General features: G+C 45.0%; 2 protein-coding genes across 6 annotated transcripts in view; one reads left to right on the top strand and one right to left on the bottom strand.

Annotated features, from left to right (window-relative positions):
- Window positions 1-304: 304 nt before the first annotated feature.
- lman2la (lectin, mannose-binding 2-like a) lies at window positions 305-16,634 on the bottom strand. 5 transcript variants are annotated; one of them, XM_077237500.1, is made up of 10 exons: window positions 16,586-16,606; window positions 16,427-16,510; window positions 15,301-15,489; window positions 14,547-14,664; window positions 14,387-14,469; window positions 13,345-13,377; window positions 13,097-13,258; window positions 12,525-12,639; window positions 3,241-3,360; window positions 305-1,678 (listed from the first exon to the last, which is right to left on the bottom strand). In XM_077237500.1, exons 3-10 carry the CDS (start codon window positions 15,382-15,384, stop codon window positions 1,536-1,538), a joined length of 858 nt encoding a protein of 285 aa, XP_077093615.1. In that variant the 5' UTR covers window positions 15,385-15,489; window positions 16,427-16,510; window positions 16,586-16,606; the 3' UTR covers window positions 305-1,535. The 5 variants fall into 5 exon arrangements, with proteins under 5 accessions (XP_077093615.1, XP_077093613.1, XP_077093612.1 ...); XM_077237498.1 differs by having other exon boundaries at window positions 15,301-15,419; window positions 16,586-16,603; XM_077237497.1 differs by having other exon boundaries at window positions 15,301-15,419; window positions 16,427-16,634.
- Window positions 16,635-17,327: 693 nt separating this feature from the next.
- Window positions 17,328-19,302, top strand: part of mtfp1 (mitochondrial fission process 1) — a 13,088-nt gene continuing 11,113 nt past the window's right edge. Inside the window, exons 1-3 of the mRNA XM_077237496.1 lie at window positions 17,328-17,346; window positions 17,512-17,737; window positions 18,907-19,034. Coding sequence (XP_077093611.1) covers window positions 17,677-17,737; window positions 18,907-19,034 — 189 coding nt within the window. The 5' untranslated portion in view covers window positions 17,328-17,346; window positions 17,512-17,676. The remainder of the gene's footprint in view (window positions 17,347-17,511; window positions 17,738-18,906; window positions 19,035-19,302) is intronic.

Raw genomic sequence — 19,302 nt, 5'->3', positions numbered from 1 at the left:
TGTAAAACCGCATTCTTCCATCTTAAAAGTATATCTAAATTACATCATATGCTCTCAATGACAAATGCGGAAATTAGTTCATGACATCAAGGCTAGATTATTGTAATGCTCTACTGGGTGGTTGCCCTGCACGCTTAATAAACAAACTACAGCTGGTCCAAAACGCAGCCGCTAGAGTTCTTACCAGAAGAGTTAGTGTGAAACGTTCCCGCCGCCGCCTTCCTATATCAACTTACTTCGCTACAGAAACAATCTGTGTTTTATAAAGTGCTATAGACACACAGAGGTGATGCTGAGCCGTCCGTCATCTGTGCTCTTTTATTCAGGGAAATGAGACGTTAAACACAATTCTGATAATGCACTTTTTTCATCTTGGAATATAAAGAAAGACACGATTGCAGTGGATTAAACTTCAGAGATTCATAATAATGCAGGTATTTATCTAGAGCAAGTCTTGAAATTGTTTTTAATAATACGATCACTGACACGTCAGGAAGATGTGATGAAGATCCCATGAGTCTGTGTGCATGACAGGATTGACACACGCATTAATATAAACACATGTAAGTCTGATCTGTCAAATGTGAACGCTATACGTCAGAAAACACAATCAGCGTGAAAACATGATGTTCTTCCTCATTGTTTCTGTCTTGTTTTCCAGGACAAATATCTAAACATTCTTAAATCAAGATACCTTTACTGGAGAAGCAAAATGACTGAAGATATTAAGTCCTGTTTTCTGAAAGATGATCCAAATGAACTGAGTTTATGATTAAAACAAGAAAAAAATCTCCCAGTGGGTTAAGAAAAATAAGATTAATTTAAAGGGAAAACACCTTTGTTTTGCTTCTAGTTTTCTTTCGCTGTCTTATAATCCTGGCATCGCCTATACGGATATTGACGGCTTTTGTTCCTGTAAGTCGCTTTGGATAGAAGTCTCTGCTAAAAGCATTAATGCAAAGGTAAATTCAGTTGGAAATTTCAAGCATGTTTTTATAGATTTTCAACATTTATTTTTAACTATAAATGTGAGGTACATTAAACTCTGATCCTGAAAACTGATCTTTGATTCCATTACACACGAGCCTGATGATCCTCTGCGTCACGAACAACAGATTCTGAGCTGAATATCTGTGGTATTAGTGTTCAGACGAGCTGTGAATCATGAGTATAACAACAGGAGACAGGTGTGCTTCAACAACAGGAGACAGGTGTGCTTCAACATCTGAGCTTCAACAGTGGCGTACAGGTAATAGAGACAAAAATCAACAAAACAGATTTCCCATTTGAATCTGGACAGAGGACAAGATGTTAGACGTTCTGTACAAACAATTAATAAATATAAAATATACAATGAATAAATATAGCACTGGTTGAGAGAATGAAGGCAGCAGGAGTTTGAGAAGACATTCCCATCTGAGACTTGTGATGCCCATCACACCTTCATCATCATCATCATCTTCATGACGACAGGTCGAGTGTTCATCGTTCGGGTTATTCCCCCGCCACAGAGAGTGTTTGTGTGTGTGTGTGTGTCAGTAGAAGCGTTTGCGCCGGCTCTCGCTCCAGTGCCCGAACAGAACCAGTCCCACCACCACCAGCAGAAACACTCCCAGCATGGAGAAGAGCACGCAGAAGAAGATGCTGATGCTGCTCATGCCTTCCTCGTCTGCGTACGCTGGACACACACACACACTATGATGAACCCATACTCATTCTTAAATCTCAAGAAATATTCTTTCAGTTTATTTCTTTCAGTCTGTGCCGTTTAGTACGGAGCCCCCCTAGTAGTAAAGATAGTAAAGTGTCTGACACATGGACCCTTTGTTATTAAACTGGCCCCTGTAGTGCAATACTTCACATTCTTTTCAATATTCTCTGTTTTAATATTCAGTGTGCAATATAGTTTGCTGCAGTTCTGCTTCTATTTGTTTACATCGTTACATCAAGACATTTAAAGGAATATAAATAATAATAGAAGTTGGTAAATAAACAAGTATATACATGTAGAAAGTATAAATATAGGCTATAAAATATGAAGAAGAATTATAAAGGACTGAAAATGCAGCCTACAAGATTTACATTACTGTATTAACAGTACTAGTAAACAAATAGAAGCAGAACTGCAGCAAACTATATTGCACACTGAATATTAAAACAGAGAATATTGAAAAGAATGTGAAGTATTGCACTACAGGGGCCAGTTTAATAACAAAGGGTCCATGTGTCAGACACTTTACTATCTTGAGGCCACGAGATAGTTATAATACATTTTTTTTGACAAAGTGGGACTAGGGGGGCTCCGTAGTTTTCAGTTGATGCGTGGACAAAACTTCTCGAAACATCATCATCTGTAGCTTCTGCATCCCATTATCTGTGCATTGATACTTTTAATATGAAACTAAGTCACAGGATTAGAAAGCTGAGAAAAAAATTGAAATTTGAAATTAGAAAGTTGAAAGATTCAGAACAACCTCCTGAAATCATGTCTCGTGTAATCCATCAATCTGTGTTTCAACCGCCGAAATTCACCTTTCAGCTTTAGTTCAGAGATTTCTTTTGAGAAAAACTGACATGTACTGTATCTGATATACAGTCACACTAAAATGTATTCAGACAACTTCAAAATCTCACATTATCACAGTTTATTCGCTATAATTTAGGAAATGGTAATAAAATATGAGAAGAACTCAGAGTTATGAACTCAGTGGATATTTCACTGGTTTTGTCCGTCTTTCTGTTAGACTCTCACACATGACTTATGTTGAATATCTGTCAGCTGTTAAATTTAACTACACAATTAGATAATACCAGTTTAGCTCAACCAGTTACCAAGCAATGCTTCATGTTGTTCAGTCTGTGGTTTAAAAAGCTGCATTAGTTATTAAAGAAAAAACACTTCAGCAAAACATGATCAGCTCAAAGTGTCCCAATCATTTTTGGTCCCAAATTTGTATAACTTTTCCTGGTAGTCGCTGTATGAAGAATATTTGGGTATAATATGTCACAGTTTACTTTATTCTGCTCTCCTCATTTACATAAATGATCTATAGTGTCCTGCACACACTAGTAGAAAAATATCAAAAATTATATCTGGTGTCTGAATAATTTTTGTTTTGACTGTATATCCAAATGAATCGATATCTAATCAGATTGAGATGGGAACAGAATCGAGTCACCTTATGATCGTAAGGAACGTGACACACACGCGAGTTGCTGTGATCATGTGATCATACTCACGTCTCAGGAGCTCCATGTTGTCAACGCTGGGAACCAGAACCTCCTCCTGCTCCTCGTCCTCCTGTTTGCTGCGCAGGACCGTCAGCTGGTACAGCTTCATGGAGATCAGGTCATGGTTATCTGAAACAAACACACACACACACACACACACACTGAGCACAAGCTGGGTGTGACGGTGAAGCATTCGCACCCACAGACTGTATAAAACACTGGACGTAGTGTGTGTGACGTCACCCGAAGTGTTTCTGAAGCCCAAAGTGGGCGGAGCCGGCCATCACCATCTTGGCCCGGATCAGCTGAGGTGACGTGATTGCAGTAGCGGTACTGCAATACTGTGGTTACTAAAAAAGACGGCGGGTTTCGACCAATATAAGATATAAGAAATTTGAATCGTTTTTTTAAGTTTCTGCCGTTCCGAATGCTACGCTCAACCGATGTGTTACAGGCCGTTATGCCACAATATTGGTTCGTGACAATAGATTTGAAGGACGGCTATGTTCATGTTCCAATTGTTCCAGAACACAGGCAATTCCTTCGATTTGCATTCATGGACCAAATATTTCAGGTCAGGGTTCTTCCGTTTGGCCCGGCTCTGGAACCAAGGGTGTCCTCAAAGTTAGTTCGGCATTAGAGCCCCTCTGGAGGCATGAGGGTGTTGAGAGACGACCGGCGTCTGTGCAGCATCACCCCCGCACCAGTGGATCAAGCGCCTCATCTGGACCACCATACTGCGGCTTTAGGGATTACAGTGAATTGGGACAAATGCAATCCAAGTAGCTTGCCCCAATGAAGTCGACCAGTTTCATAGGTCTTGTTCTCAACTCTGTCACGATGTTGGCGGTTCCCGAGAGAATAGGGTCAGTTCTGAGGGCTATAAGAGCAAAGAGAGAGAGCAAAGGGTAAGATGGCGGCGCCGGGTGTGGCAGGTGTAGTTGCAGTACTCTTTGTGTATGCACTTCTAACAAACAACTTTTTTCACACGGAGACTCGTCAAACTCTGAAGGATTTAGACATTGTAACAACCAAAGCCGCCAAACATTTTGGATTCGGAAGAAACGTCCTGGCAACTACTTTCATTTACCCGCATTTGTACAGCAAAGTAAGGAAACCCACAAAATCGGTATTAAAACCGCACCAGAGCCTTGCGCTAATAATTACCATCTGTCTTCTGTTATCCGGGGACATCCACCAATGCCCCGGTCCGACAACTGGTTCAATGCTGGATAGTCCTTGTGCCATCGCATTAAACCATAGCAAGAGCACTGTAGGAAATTCACAGGTACGCACTTTTACTTTATGCCATACATCTGAGCTAAACACTCACCCCGATTTTTCCATTTCTCCGGTGAGAGCGGCGGGACCAATGATCGACGTGGATGTGGTCACCGATTGGACAGATCCAACAAGGAGTAACGGCGAGTTTACCGGCTGCGCTGCACTGCCCTCGCTATTGTGTGGGATACCCCCGTCAACTGGTTACTTGGACGGGTATGCATTCCAGGATTGGAATCCTCTGTCGCACAGGAGTCCATCGTGCCTGCAGGAGGCCGTTGCGGCGGTTGATCGAGTTTCGCCTGCTGCTGTGGCGGGATCCTGCTGGGCGAGGTCTAGTGAGTTAATCTGCGAGCCGGTTCGATTAGCTGGGGTAACTGCCTCTGTGAGGCGGCAACTAGCTGCACAAACTTCGAGCGAGGAAACGTGTGTCGGTCCATACCATCTAACGTTCCCTGAGGTAACGGAGTTGTCGGGGGGATCGTTGGACACCGTTCGTTTCGCAACGCCAGTAAGTCTCGGCCTGTCCGATGGTCATATCGTCGGGGACCGAACAACGCGCTATGCGAAAAATACACAAAGACGGTGTCCTGTAAAGGTCAAAACTTCAAATTGCGCGATAGTGAAACAGAGGCAGCTCAAGTTTTTTCAGACTGTAAATCATGCGCAGGTTATATGGAATCCACAAACGAAACCTAAAGGACTACTAGGTGGACATCTCAATGTTAGAAGTATTCTACCAAAAATAGACCAATTACACAACTTATTAACCGAATCGAATTCGGACTTTTTATGTGTTTCTGAAAGTTGGTTAAATCAAAGTACTCCAACAAATCTGGTTAATATACCTGGCTATAAGTGCTTTAGAAAAGATCGGGAACAAGGAAGGGGTGGGGGGGTGTTAATATATATTAGAGATCAACTTAAATGTGAAGAGGTTGCAATTAATGTGAAACTGGAGTGCCTTGTATTACGAATCACTTTGTCAACAACAATGAAATTCAATTTATGTGTTTTATACAATTCACCCTCACATAGTGTGAATTTCTATAATGAATTTAAGAGTTTTCTCTCAAACATGGACTGCTCTGAAAGCCTAATACTGGGTGATTTTAACATTAACTGGATAGAAAAAAATAGTAAAAAGAAATTAAAAGCTCTAGTAGATAAATTTAAGTATAAACAGCTCATAGACAAACCTACTAGAATCACTAGAAGTAGTAAAACGCTGATTGATTTAATTTTTTCAAACAGGCCTGAAAGAATAACAAAAACTTATAACCTTATCACTGGACTCTCGGATCATAACATGACCTTAATTGTTAGGAAACTGGGTAAAAAACGATTGACTTACTACAACCAAGAAACAAAAATACAGAAAATAGGAATTCCAAAAGCAAAACAAAATAACTTTGAAGAAGAACTGAATCAAATAAATTGGGATAATGTTATGAAAGAGTCCAATGTGAATCAAAGTGCTAATATCTTTGTCACTACAATAAGTAACACGATAAAAAAGTATACTAAAACATGGACGAGCAAATCAAAGAAATACTCTCTTCCATGGTTTAATGGTGATATTTGGCACATTATGAAAAAACGTGATACCGCACGTAAAACATCTTTGAAAACTAGAAATTGTACGGATCATCTAATTTATACTACACTTAGAAATCAAGTTTTAAGCAATCTGCGTAAAGCTAAAATTGATTATTTTACTAAAAAGATAGAAGAGGCTAATGGTAGTAGTCGTAAACTATGGCAACACATAAACTACTTAACCAACCCTGCAAAGAAAAAACACGTTAGAATAGATTCTATCAAAGTTGATGGTACTCTTGTTAATAATAGTGAGTCAATGGCGGGTGTTTTTAATATTTTTTTATAGACTCTGTTTATGAACTAGCAAATAAATTCAACAATAAGGTGACATGTGTAGAAGAAGTTAATTTAGTTAATGCAAGCTTGTTTAAAATTCAAGAAATCTCTTCTGATAGAGTTAAAAAGATAATTACAAATATGAAAGACTCCGCAGCTAAAGACATACACAATATAAGTATAACCCTGATCAAAAAACATCAGGACAGTCTGTTGCAACCAATTACGCATTTAGTTAATCTCTCAATTCGATTAAGTACATTTCCACAGTGCTGGAAGCACGCTGTAATAACACCTATCCACAAGTCAGGGGAAAAGGATACACCCAATAATTATAGGCCTATTGCAATTTTACCAGTTGTGTCCAAAATCCTGGAGAAGGTTATTGCAGAACAACTTATTGATCATCTAGAGTCAAACCAGCTGCTGCATCCTCAACAGTTTGGTTTTAGGCGCAAATACAGCACTGAAACAGCTAATTGTTACTTGCTAGAGAAGATTAAAGGGTCTCTAGATAAAGGGCAAGTAGTTGGTGCGGTATTCTTGGACTTGAAAAAGGCCTTCGACACAGTGGATCACAGTGTGCTTATTAACAAACTCCAGCTCTTCAAAATGTCACCTAGTTCATTAGCTTGGTTAAAATCATATCTTGAGGATAGACAACAGTGCGTAAAGGTAAATGGGGTGATGTCAGCTCTTTGCCCTAACAATATGGGGGTTCCTCAGGGATCAGTGCTGGGGCCGTTGCTGTTTACAATGTACATCAATGATTTCCCTGATAGCTGCAAAGATGTCAACTGCCAGCTGTATGCAGATGATACAGTTGTCCATCTATCTGCTAGAACCTCAGCCATAGCCGCGCAGAAGCTGACACTAGCCCTAACAGATATCTCAAAGTGGTTTGAATTGTCTCACCTGACCTTAAATGTGAAGAAAACTGTTGCTATTTGTTTCTCAAATAAAAAACGACCCTCAGATAGTACTTTTGAAGTAAGCATAAACAATGAAATTATTCAAGAAGAAGAAGAGGTTAAATATCTTGGGATAATTATTGACAACAATCTCAAATTTCAGAGTCAAGTCAAAAACATTTGTAAAAAGGTTAAATCTAATTTGAACTGTTTCCGTTTTATTAGGAAGGAATTATCTTTTCAGGCCGCCCGGTTATATATGCATGCAATGATTTTTCCACATCTGTCCTACTGCGTAACATCTTGGTCACAAACATCCCCGTCAATACTAAAGCCGGTTGTCTCACAGTACAAGCAGGCGGTAAAGGTTTTTGATAGAAAACCTGTGACATCGCATCATTGTGACATAATTCATAGACATAATTTTTTTACTTTTGAAAATTTTATAAATTTTAGTATTTTGAAATTGGTTTTTAAATGTCTGAACAGCAATGTGTCGCCACTGTTTTCTGCTCTCATTCGTAGGCGTCAAGGTTCACTTAGACCATCCACCAGAGCCTCAGTCAGTGGGGACTGTGTTCTTCCAAAATGTATGAAATCTATCGGTCAGTCAAGTTTCTCTTATAACGGTACAAGACTATGGAACTCTCTGCCCACTGACTTAAAATTGCAGACAGACATGCCCAGCTTCGATAGAGGTCTAAAACAGTGGCTAAAGTCAAGTCAAAGCTGCACACATGCTAATGCTGTATAACATGTATAGTGATGTTTTGTATTGCTAATCTTTGTTACTACTGTATTTATTTTTACTTTACTTTTTTGTGTTGTGATTGGTGACATGTGTTGTCTCCTATGGACAAGTGTTGCAAATTAGCAATTTTGCTATAACACTGAAAACAAGGTATCTGGTTCGTCCAATGCTGTTGTTATGTCCATATCAAATAAATAAATAAATAAAATAAATAAAGGCATCTTCAGGTTGGCCGCATTGAGAACTACACTACTCTCTGGGACTCTTGGGGAGCTCACAGCAGTGCCGACAGCAGTGCCGACAGCAGTGCCGACAGTAGTGCCGACAGCAGTGCCGACAGCAGTGCCGACAGCAGTGCCGACAGTAGTGCCGACAGCAGTGCCGACAGCAGTGCCGACAGCAGTGCCGACAGCAGTGCCGACAGCAGTGCCGACAGCAAGCAGTGCCAACAGTAGTGCCGACAGCAGTGCCGACAGCAAGCAGTGCCGACAGTAGAGTACAGCAGTTCCCGACAGTGGTGCCATCAGCAATTCCCGACAGTGGTGCCGACAGCAATTCCCGACAGCGGTGCCGACAGCAGCACCGACAGTAGTGCCGACAGCAATTCCCGACAGTGGTGCCGACAGCAGTTCCCGACAGTGGTGCCGACAGCAGCACCGACAGTAGTGCCGACAGCAATTCCCGACAGTGGTGCCGACAGCAGTTCCCGACAGCGGTGCCGACAGCAGCACCGACAGTAGTGCCGACAGCAATTCCCGACAGTGGTGCCGACAGCAGTTCCCGACAGTGGTGCCGACAGCAGCACCGACAGTAGTGCCGACAGCAATTCCCGACAGTGGTGCCGACAGCAATTCCCGACAGCGGTGCCGACAGCAGCACCGACAGTAGTGCCGACAGCAATTCCCGACAGTGGTGCCGACAGCAGTTCCCGACAGTGGTGCCGACAGCAGCACCGACAGTAGTGCCGACAGCAATTCCCGACAGTGGTGCCGACAGCAGTTCCCGACAGTGGTGCCGACAGCAATTCCCGACAGTGGTGCCGACAGCAATTCCCGACAGTGGTGCCGACAGCAATTCCCGACAGCGGTGCCGACAGCAGCACCGACAGTAGTGCCGACAGCAATTCCCGACAGTGGTGCCGACAGCAGTTCCCGACAGTGGTGCCGACAGCAATTCCCGACAGTGGTGCCGACAGCAATTCCCGACAGCGGTGCCGACAGCAATTCCCGACAGCAGTGGCGACAGTAGTGCCGACAGCAGTGCCGACAGCAAGCAGTGCCAACAGTAGAGCCGACAGCAGTGCCGGCAGCAAGCAGTGCCGACAGTAGAGTAGAGCAATTCCCGACAGTGGTGCCGACAGCAATTCCCGACAGCGGTGCCGACAGCAGTACCGACAGTAGTGCCGACACTCCTGAGTGCAGTGCCGACAGTAGTGCCGACAGGAGTGCCAACAGCAGTGCAGTGCCGACAGGAGTGCCAACAGCAGTGCAGTGCCGACAGGAGTGTCAACAGCAGTGCAGTGCCGACAGTAGTGCCGACAGCAGTGCCGACAGTAGCGACAGCAGTGCAGTGCCGACAGTAGTGCCGACAGGAGTGCAGTGCCGACAGTAGTGCCGATAGCAGTGCCGACAGCAGTCCTGCAGGAGTGCAGTGCCGACAGTAGCGACAGCAGTGCAGTGCCGACAGTAGTGCCGACAGTAGCGACAGCAGTGCAGTGCCAACAGTAGTGCCGACAGCAGTTCTGACAGTAGTGCAGTGCCGACAGTAGTGCTGACAGCAGTTCTGACAGTAGTGCAGTGCCGACAGTAGTGCCGACAGGAGTGCAGTGCCGACAGTAGTGCCGATAGCAGTGCCGACAGCAGTCCTGCAGGAGTGCAGTGCCGACAGTAGCGACAGCAGTGCAGTGCCGACAGTAGTGCCGACAGTAGCGACAGCAGTGCAGTGCCAACAGTAGTGCCGACAGCAGTTCTGACAGCAGTGCAGTGCCGACAGTAGTGCCGACAGTAGCGACAGCAGTGCCGACAGGAGTGCCAACAGCAGTGCAGTGCCGACAGTAGTGCCGACAGGAGTGTCGACAGCAGTGCAGTGCCGACAGTAGTGCCGACAGCAGTGACAGCAGTGCAGTGCCGACAGGAGTGCCAACAGCAGTGCAGTGCCGACAGTAGTGCCGACAGGAGTGCCAACAGCAGTGCAGTGCCGACAGGAGTGTCGACAGCAGTGCAGTGCCGACAGGAGTGCCGACAGCAGTGCCGACAGTAGTGATGACAGCAGTGACCACAGTAGTGGCGACAGCAGTGCCAACAGCAGTGCCGACAGGAGTGCCAACAGCAGTGCAGTGCCGACAGTAGTGCCAACAGTAGTGCCGACAGGAGTGCCGACAGCAGTGCAGTGCCGACAGTAGTGCCGACAGCAGTGCCGACAGGAGTGCCAACAGCAGTGCAGTGCCGACAGAAGTGTCGACAGCAGTGCAGTGCCGACAGTAGTGCCGACAGTAGCGACAGCAGTGCAGTGCCGACAGTAGTGCCGACAGCAGTGCTGACAGGAGTGCAGTGCCGACAGTAGTGCCTATAGCAGTGCCGACAGCAGTGCTGACAGGAGTGCAGTGCCGACAGTAGCGACAGCAGTGCAGTGCCTACAGTAGTGCCGACAGTAGAGACAGCAGTGCAGTGCCAACAGTAGTGCCGACAGCAGTGCTGACAGCAGTGCTGACAGGAGTGCAGTGCCGACAGCAGTGCCGACAGCAGTTCTGACAGTAGTGCAGTGCCGACAGTAGTGCCGACAGCAGTGCTGACAGCAGTGCAGTGCCGACAGTAGTGCCGACAGTAGCGACAGCAGTGCAGTGCCGACAGCAGTGCCGACAGCAGTGCTGACAGGAGTGCAGTGCCGACAGTAGTGCCGACAGCAGTGCCGACAGGAGTGCAGTGCCGACAGTAGTGCCGACAGCAGTGCTGACAGGACTGCAGTGCCGACAGTAGTGCCGACAGCAGTGCCGACAGGAGTGCCAACAGCAGTGCAGTGCCGACAGTAGTGCCGACAGGAGTGTCGACAGCAGTGCAGTGCCGACAGTAGTGCCGACAGCAGTGCCGACAGTAGCGACAGCAGTGCAATGCCGACAGGAGTGCCAACAGCAGTGCAGTGCCGACAGTAGTGCCGACAGGAGTGCCAACAGCAGTGCAGTGCCGACAGTAGTGCCGACAGCAGTGCCGACAGCAGTGCAGTGCCGACAGTAGTGCAGACAGTGGTGATTACAGAAGTGTCGACAGTAGTGGCGACAGCAGTGCCGACAGGAGTGCAGTGCCGACAGTAGTGCCGACAGCAGTGCCGACAGGAGTGCCAACAGCAGTGCAGTGCCGACAGGAGTGCCGACAGCAGTGCAGTGCCGACAGGAGTGCCGACAGCAGTGCAGTGCCGACAGGAGTGCCGACAGCAGTGCAGTGCCGACAGGAGTGTCGACAGCAGTGCAGTGCCGACAGTAGTGCCGACAGCAGTGCCGACAGTAGCGACAGCAGTGCAGTGCCGACAGCAGTGCCGACAGTAGCGACAGCAGTGCAGTGCCGACAGCAGTGCCAACAGTAGCGACAGCAGTGAAGTGCCAACAGTAGTGCCGACAGCAGTGCTGACAGGAGTGCAGTGCCGACAGCAGTGCCGACAGCAGTGCTGACAGGAGTGCAGTGCCGACAGTAGTGCCGACAGCAGTGCAGTGCCGACAGTAGCGACAGCAGTGCAGTGCCGACAGTAGTGCCGACAGCAGTGCCGACAGTAGCGACAGGAGTGCAGTGCCGACAGTAGCGACAGCAGTGAAGTGCCGACAGCAGTGCTGACAGGAGTGCAGTGCCGACAGTAGCGACAGCAGTGCAGTGCCGACAGTAGCGACAGGAGTGCAGTGCCGACAGTAGCGACAGCAGTGCAGTGCCGACAGTAGCGACAGCAGTGCAGTGCCGACAGTAGCGACAGGAGTGCAGTGCCGACAGTAGCGACAGCAGTGAAGTGCCGACAGCAGTGCTGACAGGAGTGCAGTGCCGACAGTAGCGACAGCAGTGCAGTGCCGACAGTAGCGACAGCAGTGCAGTGCCGACAGTAGCGACAGCAGTGCAGTGCCGACAGCAGTGCCGACAGCAGTGCCGACAGCAGTGCCGACAGTAGCGACAGCAGTGCAGTGCCGACAGCAGTGCCGACAGCAGTGCCGACAGCAGTGCCGACAGCAGTTCCGACAGTCGTGCAGTTCCCACAGCAGTGCAGTGCTGACAGTAGTGTCAAGCTTGAGGGATCTGGCTCTGGCAGTCTTCCACCCAGTCATAGAACCACAGTTATGTTCGTAACCAGCATTTTTTTCTGCTGTAAAGTTTGGCATTTTAACATGGGGGTCTATGGGATTGAGTCTCATCTGCAGCCGGTCTCTAGTGGCCAGTGACTGCAGCTTAAGTCTCTTCAGTGTTGATAACGAGAGACGTGAAGGCTGTGGTCGGTCTCACCTGACAGATCTCCAGTGACGGCTGACGCTCCGAAGTAGAAGCCCTGCGGCAGACGAACACCGGGAACATCCAGACAATCTCTCCACTCGTGCTGCCCGTCGATATCCAGCATGATCTGCACACACACACACACACACGTCAGCTCGTTCTGTGTGTGTTTGAGACACGTTCATCAGGAAGGAGAGATGCCCTGCGTCTCAATGTTCACACTATCCATCCTAAACAGTGTGAGAGATTAGAATAGTGTGTTGAAGAGTGTGCCAGAATTCCCGTGTGGACCAAGTGTGGATCCGTGCTCACTATAACGACTAATATTACCCATAACCCATTGCGCTTTAGAGGAACTACAAACACGAGTAAAAAAAGTGTTAAAAAACTACAAAACATGGCGGATATGTACGACCGACGGTGAGAGCTTTAGATAAAGGTTTGAGTAACTAATCAAAGTTTAACCTGATAGAAAAAAATACTTAGGAATAAAAAAAATATATATATCTCTCACCGTGAGTCTGCAGTGCACACACACACACACACACACACACACACACACACACACACACACACACACTCACCGTGAGTCTGCGGCGCACGTATCTGATGAACAGAAAGCTGTCGTGCTTCAGGTTTCGCACCATCGCGCTGCAGCCGCCCAGTTCTGAGGGACGCCCGTCCCGATCGTGGTCGTAGCTGATCGAGCCGTTGCCCACCATAGCTAACACGTACGGGAAGATACGCTAGCACATACACAGGAGATCAGTCAGTCACCGGTGTACAGAGTCACATGACCATCACTGAGGCTGATTAGCGAACGCTAGGTTACCTGCGTGCGCGGCGTGTATCGCTTCCTCTGAGCCTACAAACACACAAACACTGAACATTCACTTCTGAAAACATACACTATATGGACAAAAGTATTGGTTTTATTTATAAAATGCCTTTCCCAAGCTCAAGCTCACCGAACAAGGAGATAATACATAAACACAGCATCAACAAATATACAGTAACAAAACAGCAGAACACCAAACAGAGGAGGTTTATACAGTAGGACTGGCTGTTATCGGGTGTTGTCGGACATGAGGCACACAAACGCAAGGTCTCTCGCTCTCTCCCTCTCCGCCGTGTGAAATCTCCGCTCTTGATTCGGGAGATTTTAACTAATTTGCGGGCATCAGTGTAGAATCACGCCAATCCATTGGCTGTTGGCGCGGGCGCCGCCTCGACGCTCTTACGTCGTCATATTATATTAGCGCGCGCATCATCTGCTCCAGATTTCTCTGCTCCGAAAGGAAGCTTGTCGGCCGCGAACGCAGCGTCTCGTTCCCTATTCAGAGAACATAGGTTACACCAGTAACCAGAGACGTTCTCTTTCACAGGTTCACTCAACGCTGCGTAGCGAAGACGCGGTGGGAACGAAACACCAAACTCGCCAAGCTAAGCGCTGCCGTAACTAGTACAACGACCAGATAACTTACATGACTGGATCAAGCAGACAAAACATGGGAACCTGGAGCCGTGTCGAGATTAGATTACCCTGGTAGTAATCTCTATTAATCTCCAGTATTATTACATTGTTTGATACAATATTGTTTTATTTGATATTATGTAAATGTGAATTTTTATTTTATATTGGTTTATTATTATCATATGTTACTTGTATTTATATTGTTTAAAGATTTAAGTTAATATTGTGTCCAGTTTGGCCCTGTAAATAAAATGGTATTATTTTTTGACAAAGTGTGTGCGGTTTCGTTTTCTTAAGTACCGTTTTGAGAACCGTTTAAAAAATACCGAGTAGGTACTGGTATCGGATATAACCCAACCGATACCCAACCCTACCGATAACACACACTGTATTCCTGTACCTCCAGAAGTTTCTCCTCGTTGGGATACGTGTCCACAAACACACCGAGTCCAGTGAAGAAATCCCGGTTCCCAAACACCGGACCTGCAGTGAGACACCATCATCATAAGCCCTGATCAGTGAGAGATGAATATCAGTTATTACTGCAGTTATTAACATACCTTTCCTCATGCGCTCCTTCGTGTACCAGACCGCCAGACCGTCCCCATTCAGATTCTTCTTCCCTCGACCGTGAACCTTAAAGTGAACCTGTAGTTCCCAATCCCTCAGGTGACATGGCTGCACACACACACACACACACACACACTAGTGAACATCAGCGGTCATGAAGTGAACACTAGAGAGGGATCATCAGTCATGAAGTGAACACTAGAGAGGGATCAGCGGTCATGAAGTGAACACTAGAGAGGGATCATCAGTCATGAAGTGAACACTAGAGAGGGATCATCAGTCATGAAGTGAACACTAGAGAGGGATCATCGATCATGAAGTGAACACTAGAGAGGGATCATCAGTCATGAAGTGAACACTAGAGAGGGATCAGCGGTCATGAAGTGAACACTAGAGAGGGATCATCAGTCATGAAGTGAACACTAGAGAGGGATCATCAGTCATGAAGTGAACACTAGAGAGGGATCATCAGTCATGAAGTGAACACTAGAGAGGGATCATCGATCATGAAGTGAACACTAGAGAGGGATCATCAGTCATGAAGTGAACACTAGAGAGGGATCAGCGGTCATGAAGTGAACACTAGAGAGGGATCAGCGGTCATGAAGTGAACACTAGAGAGGGATCATCAGTCATGAAGTGAACACTAGAGAGGGATCATCAGTCATGAAGTGAACACTAGAGAGGGATCATCAGTCATGAAGTGAACACTAGAGAGGAATCATTGATCATGAAGGGACTCACCATTCGGCTCCATATGGCTCCCTGTTTGCTCTGCTGATCTGGAGTGAGACGAACATGATCTGTAGTGATCAGAGCATCTCCCATTAACTCCCAGTGAGACGAGCCCGAGACGCCCACACCTGCACACACACACACAGATCAGAGCATCTCCCATTAACTCCCAGTGAGACGAGCCCGAGACGCCCACACCTGCACACACACACACACACACACACAGATCAGAGCATCTCCCATTAATTCCTAGTGAGACGAGCCCGAGACGCCCACACCTGCACACACACACACACACACACACACTCTCACTCACACACACACACACACACACACACACACACACACACACACACACACACACACACACACACACTCTCTCTCACACACACACTCACTCTCTCACACACACACTCTCTCACTCTCTCTCACTCACACACACACACACACACACACACACACACACACACACACACACACACACACACACACACACAACTAATGGGACCTTATTTTTTAGTGTTACCTATTGTTCTTTATTATTATTTTGCACTTTAATCTGTTAAGAAAAAAAGTTATTAAACCTGTTAGGAGGACAGCACTTTATTCAATATGTGACACCATGATCAAATCTTCATCAATAATGGTGATATGAAAATCTGAAAATGTCACATACAGTTTAAAGTAGGACCACAAATCATTACATAATTATTTAAAACATTTTGAAGCAGAAATATTTAAAAACCTTGTGTACTTTTTGTTTTCTCCTAATGTGTCCCAATATCAACTTATTACGCTAAACCGGGGCGGGACCCCTATAAGACTGGATTCAATTCCAGCTCTGAGGAGTTGTGTTATTTATTAATTATTAGCATTAATAAAATTTGCACAGGTGTTATACGATACGACTATATAACGTTATATATATTGCAAAATGTAAATGATTAAAATGATTATAACTCTGATGGACCGCCCAACGTTCAGCGCCAACACAATAACAGCGTGAAATAAAGCAGCTGAAAACATGATGTAAACACTCGAAAACTGATCATGAATGTGAAATATTGATCATTCACATTATTATTATTAAGAGCTAAATAAGAGCCAAAGAAAATGAATCATGAGTGTCTCTTACCCTGGTATGGCTTTGACAGGGAATACTCTCTCTTTAAAAACTCTTCCATTTCATGGCCATCGTCGCATAAACCAAAGCAGAAAACTGCAAATAAAACCAGCGACGATCTTGAAATCATTGTTTAAATTCAACGATATTCAAACGCGTCGCTGGACTCACGCTCGCGCTCATCGAGCCCTGCTGTCGCCTCATGCTGTCACCTGATTGGCTGCAGCTCTTACACAACGCCTAGCGATTGGCTTTCTTGCCTGTCAGTCATACATAAGCCCTCCCACACATCAGCAAACGGGACCGGAGATTTGTGATCATAAAAGATCTAACGTTACCAAAATGGTAACTTAGCGTTTAGAGTATAGTCACTCTCTACATTTAACAACCTCTTTAGTCCACGGAATTTGTGCTTTTTCATTTTATACGCACGCCTCATACTGTAGAAAAATCCAGAATGTATAACCTATTCTATAATTTAGTAAATCATCACTAACGTGACTGTATTATTATTATTATTATTATTATTATTATTATTATTATTAATAATAATAATAATAATAATAATAATAATAATAATAATAATAATGTTGATTATTGTAGAGTCGCCTCACTTCCGGAGTATATTACGTAGAACTAGTTTAGGGACTGTCGTAAAATTACACTTTAAAAAAAAGTCACGAGGAAACGGAAAACAACACCAAATATTTATTTTAGACCATAATAATGTTGTGTTTCAGTAGGAATAACATTATCTATCTAATACAGGCATATTAACGAGGTAACTTTAAGGAAATTAAATTTCTGTTTGCTACATAATCAAACTAACGTTAGACGCTTTAAAAATACAAGACTTTGTATGTCCAATCAGTGAAACGGACAGATTATCATCATCAACATCATTTCTGGATTCAAATTCGCATGTGATTAATGTAAATAGTAAATTAACTCTGACTCTGACTTAGAGTGCAACTCACAAAGGAAACATGAATAAAGATGAATTAATAATGTAGTGTGTGTGTGTGTGTGTGTGTGTGTGTGTGTGTGTGTGTGTGTGTGTGTGTGTGTGTGTGTGTGTGTGTGTGAGAGATTTGCAGACAGTCCCTGAGAACAGGTCCAGTATGGCGCGTCTGAGTGTGTGTGAACAACATCAGATGTCAACATCTCTGATCTGATCGAGTTCTACCTCAGATATCACGCACACACACACACACACACACACACACACACACACACACACACACACACACACGCGGGTCAGTATGGAGGAATCGCCCGAGAAACGTGTGGATATTTACCGAGACACGTGGGTCAGATTTCTAGGTGAGTGAAAGTCACTCTGACCTCCAGAACGAGTTTTGTGTGAGTCAGTCCGGTTAGTCTAGTTAGTCTAGTCTAGTTAGTCTAGTCTAGTCAGTATGTTTGAGTTCTTCACACGATCTGAACTGATCCTGCATTATTGCAGCTTATTGATGGTCATAATAATAATACAAGTATTAGTGTGAATGAGATCTAAAAGTTTTTGTCATAATATCAACTTTTATGTCATAATTATGATTTACCAAAGTCATATACATGTTACTTTTGTTCCTGTAAAACATTCAGAAAAGTCTCTTTGACTCCGTCACTCGTTTATTTTTTCTCCATGAACAGCAGAACAATTCTGCGTCATTTCCATCACATCTTAAATTATTTATGAGTGTAAACATTGTATGTTGGTCATTTTAATCTGTTCTGCGATAAAATGGCCTTTGTATTTTTCTACAGCTAATTTAATTTTATGCATTTAAGTTGCATTTATAAATGCACACAATTCAATATATTTTCACACTTAAAAAAATTGACCATTGGAAATCACTGAAACAGATTATGTTCTCAAGAACAAGAAGCATCATGATGAAGCTGTAAATGTTGAAGTTTCTTTGCAGTCAGTGTGTGTGTGTATGTGTGTGTGTGTGTGTTTGATGGATTCTCTGGAGCAGCTGATGAGTCTGGTGTGTTTCTCAACCAGAACCTCCTCTCAGTTCCTCGACTGGCCACTAGAGCTGCAGGAGAGACTCAATCCCATAGACCCGCCTGTTAAAACACCTAACTCTACAGCAGAAAAAACATGTTTACAGTCTGGTGCAAAAAGTGGTTTTGGTCTATATAGCTAATTTTGCCCTTCATGACGACTGTGAGGGGGCTGAATGCTTTTATAACTCATCCGTTTAAATTATATTAAGCCTTAAAGTTCTGCATAATTAAGGGCGTGGCCACTTGAGTGACAGGTGGATTGCCGCTGAAGTCACTACTAGCCATTTGTCTGCTAGCGTTAGTGTCACGTCACCTCAGCTAATCCGCCCATTTTCGTTTACCCGGGAGTGACGCTGTCAAGATGGCGGCGGCCGGCTCGGCTCACTTTGGGCTTCAGAAATGCTCTTCAAAAACACTACTGGTGATGTCACCGAAACTTTGCGCATATTTTTTTACAGTCTATGATTTGTCCGCAGGTTATGCTAACGAGGTTGGCGAGGCGTTCCGCGCGCTGGTCCCCGTCAGCGCCGTGTGGGCCAGTTACGCCGTGGCCACTGCGTACGTGTCCGCCGACGCGCTGGATAAAGGCAAGAAAGCAGCGGCGGTGAGTGTAAAAGAGCGATATACTCACGGCGAAGTTCTTGAAGTTGAAATCACAAAAATATCGGTTCATGTGAGATTGAACCAAAAACACACAGTGATTTCACATTAATACATTTCATATCACTTCAATCACACAACAGCGCCCAAATATGGAGCTTTCAGTCTCAGAGCTTTCCAACGATGTGTGTCTCGTCAAGATTTAATTATGAAAATTTGATTGTAAAATGGTGCAGCAAACTTTGTAATATGACCCCGCCCACTAGGGGGAG

The sequence above is a fragment of the Siphateles boraxobius genome, unplaced genomic scaffold (assembly GCF_051911475.1).
Source record: "Siphateles boraxobius isolate OS27281-9 unplaced genomic scaffold, OSU_SipBor_1 202, whole genome shotgun sequence".
Lineage (NCBI taxonomy): Eukaryota > Metazoa > Chordata > Actinopteri > Cypriniformes > Leuciscidae > Siphateles > Siphateles boraxobius.
Note: the sequence above shows the minus strand (reverse complement) of the source record. Positions and strands in the feature narration are given on the sequence as shown.

Excerpts from the sequence above, each read along its gene's own strand:
- lman2la (XM_077237497.1), bottom strand. The coding sequence starts at position 16,544 with ATGATTTCAAGATCGTCGCTGGTTTTATTTGCAGTTTTCTGCTTTGGT. Across the intron at positions 15,420-16,426 it reads CCTGTCAAAGCCATACCAGG|GTGTGGGCGTCTCGGGCTCG; the intron begins GTAAGAGACACT and ends GTGTGTGTGCAG. Across the intron at positions 12,640-13,096 it reads ACGTGCGCCGCAGACTCACG|ATCATGCTGGATATCGACGG; the intron begins GTGAGTGTGTGT and ends GTGTGTGTGCAG.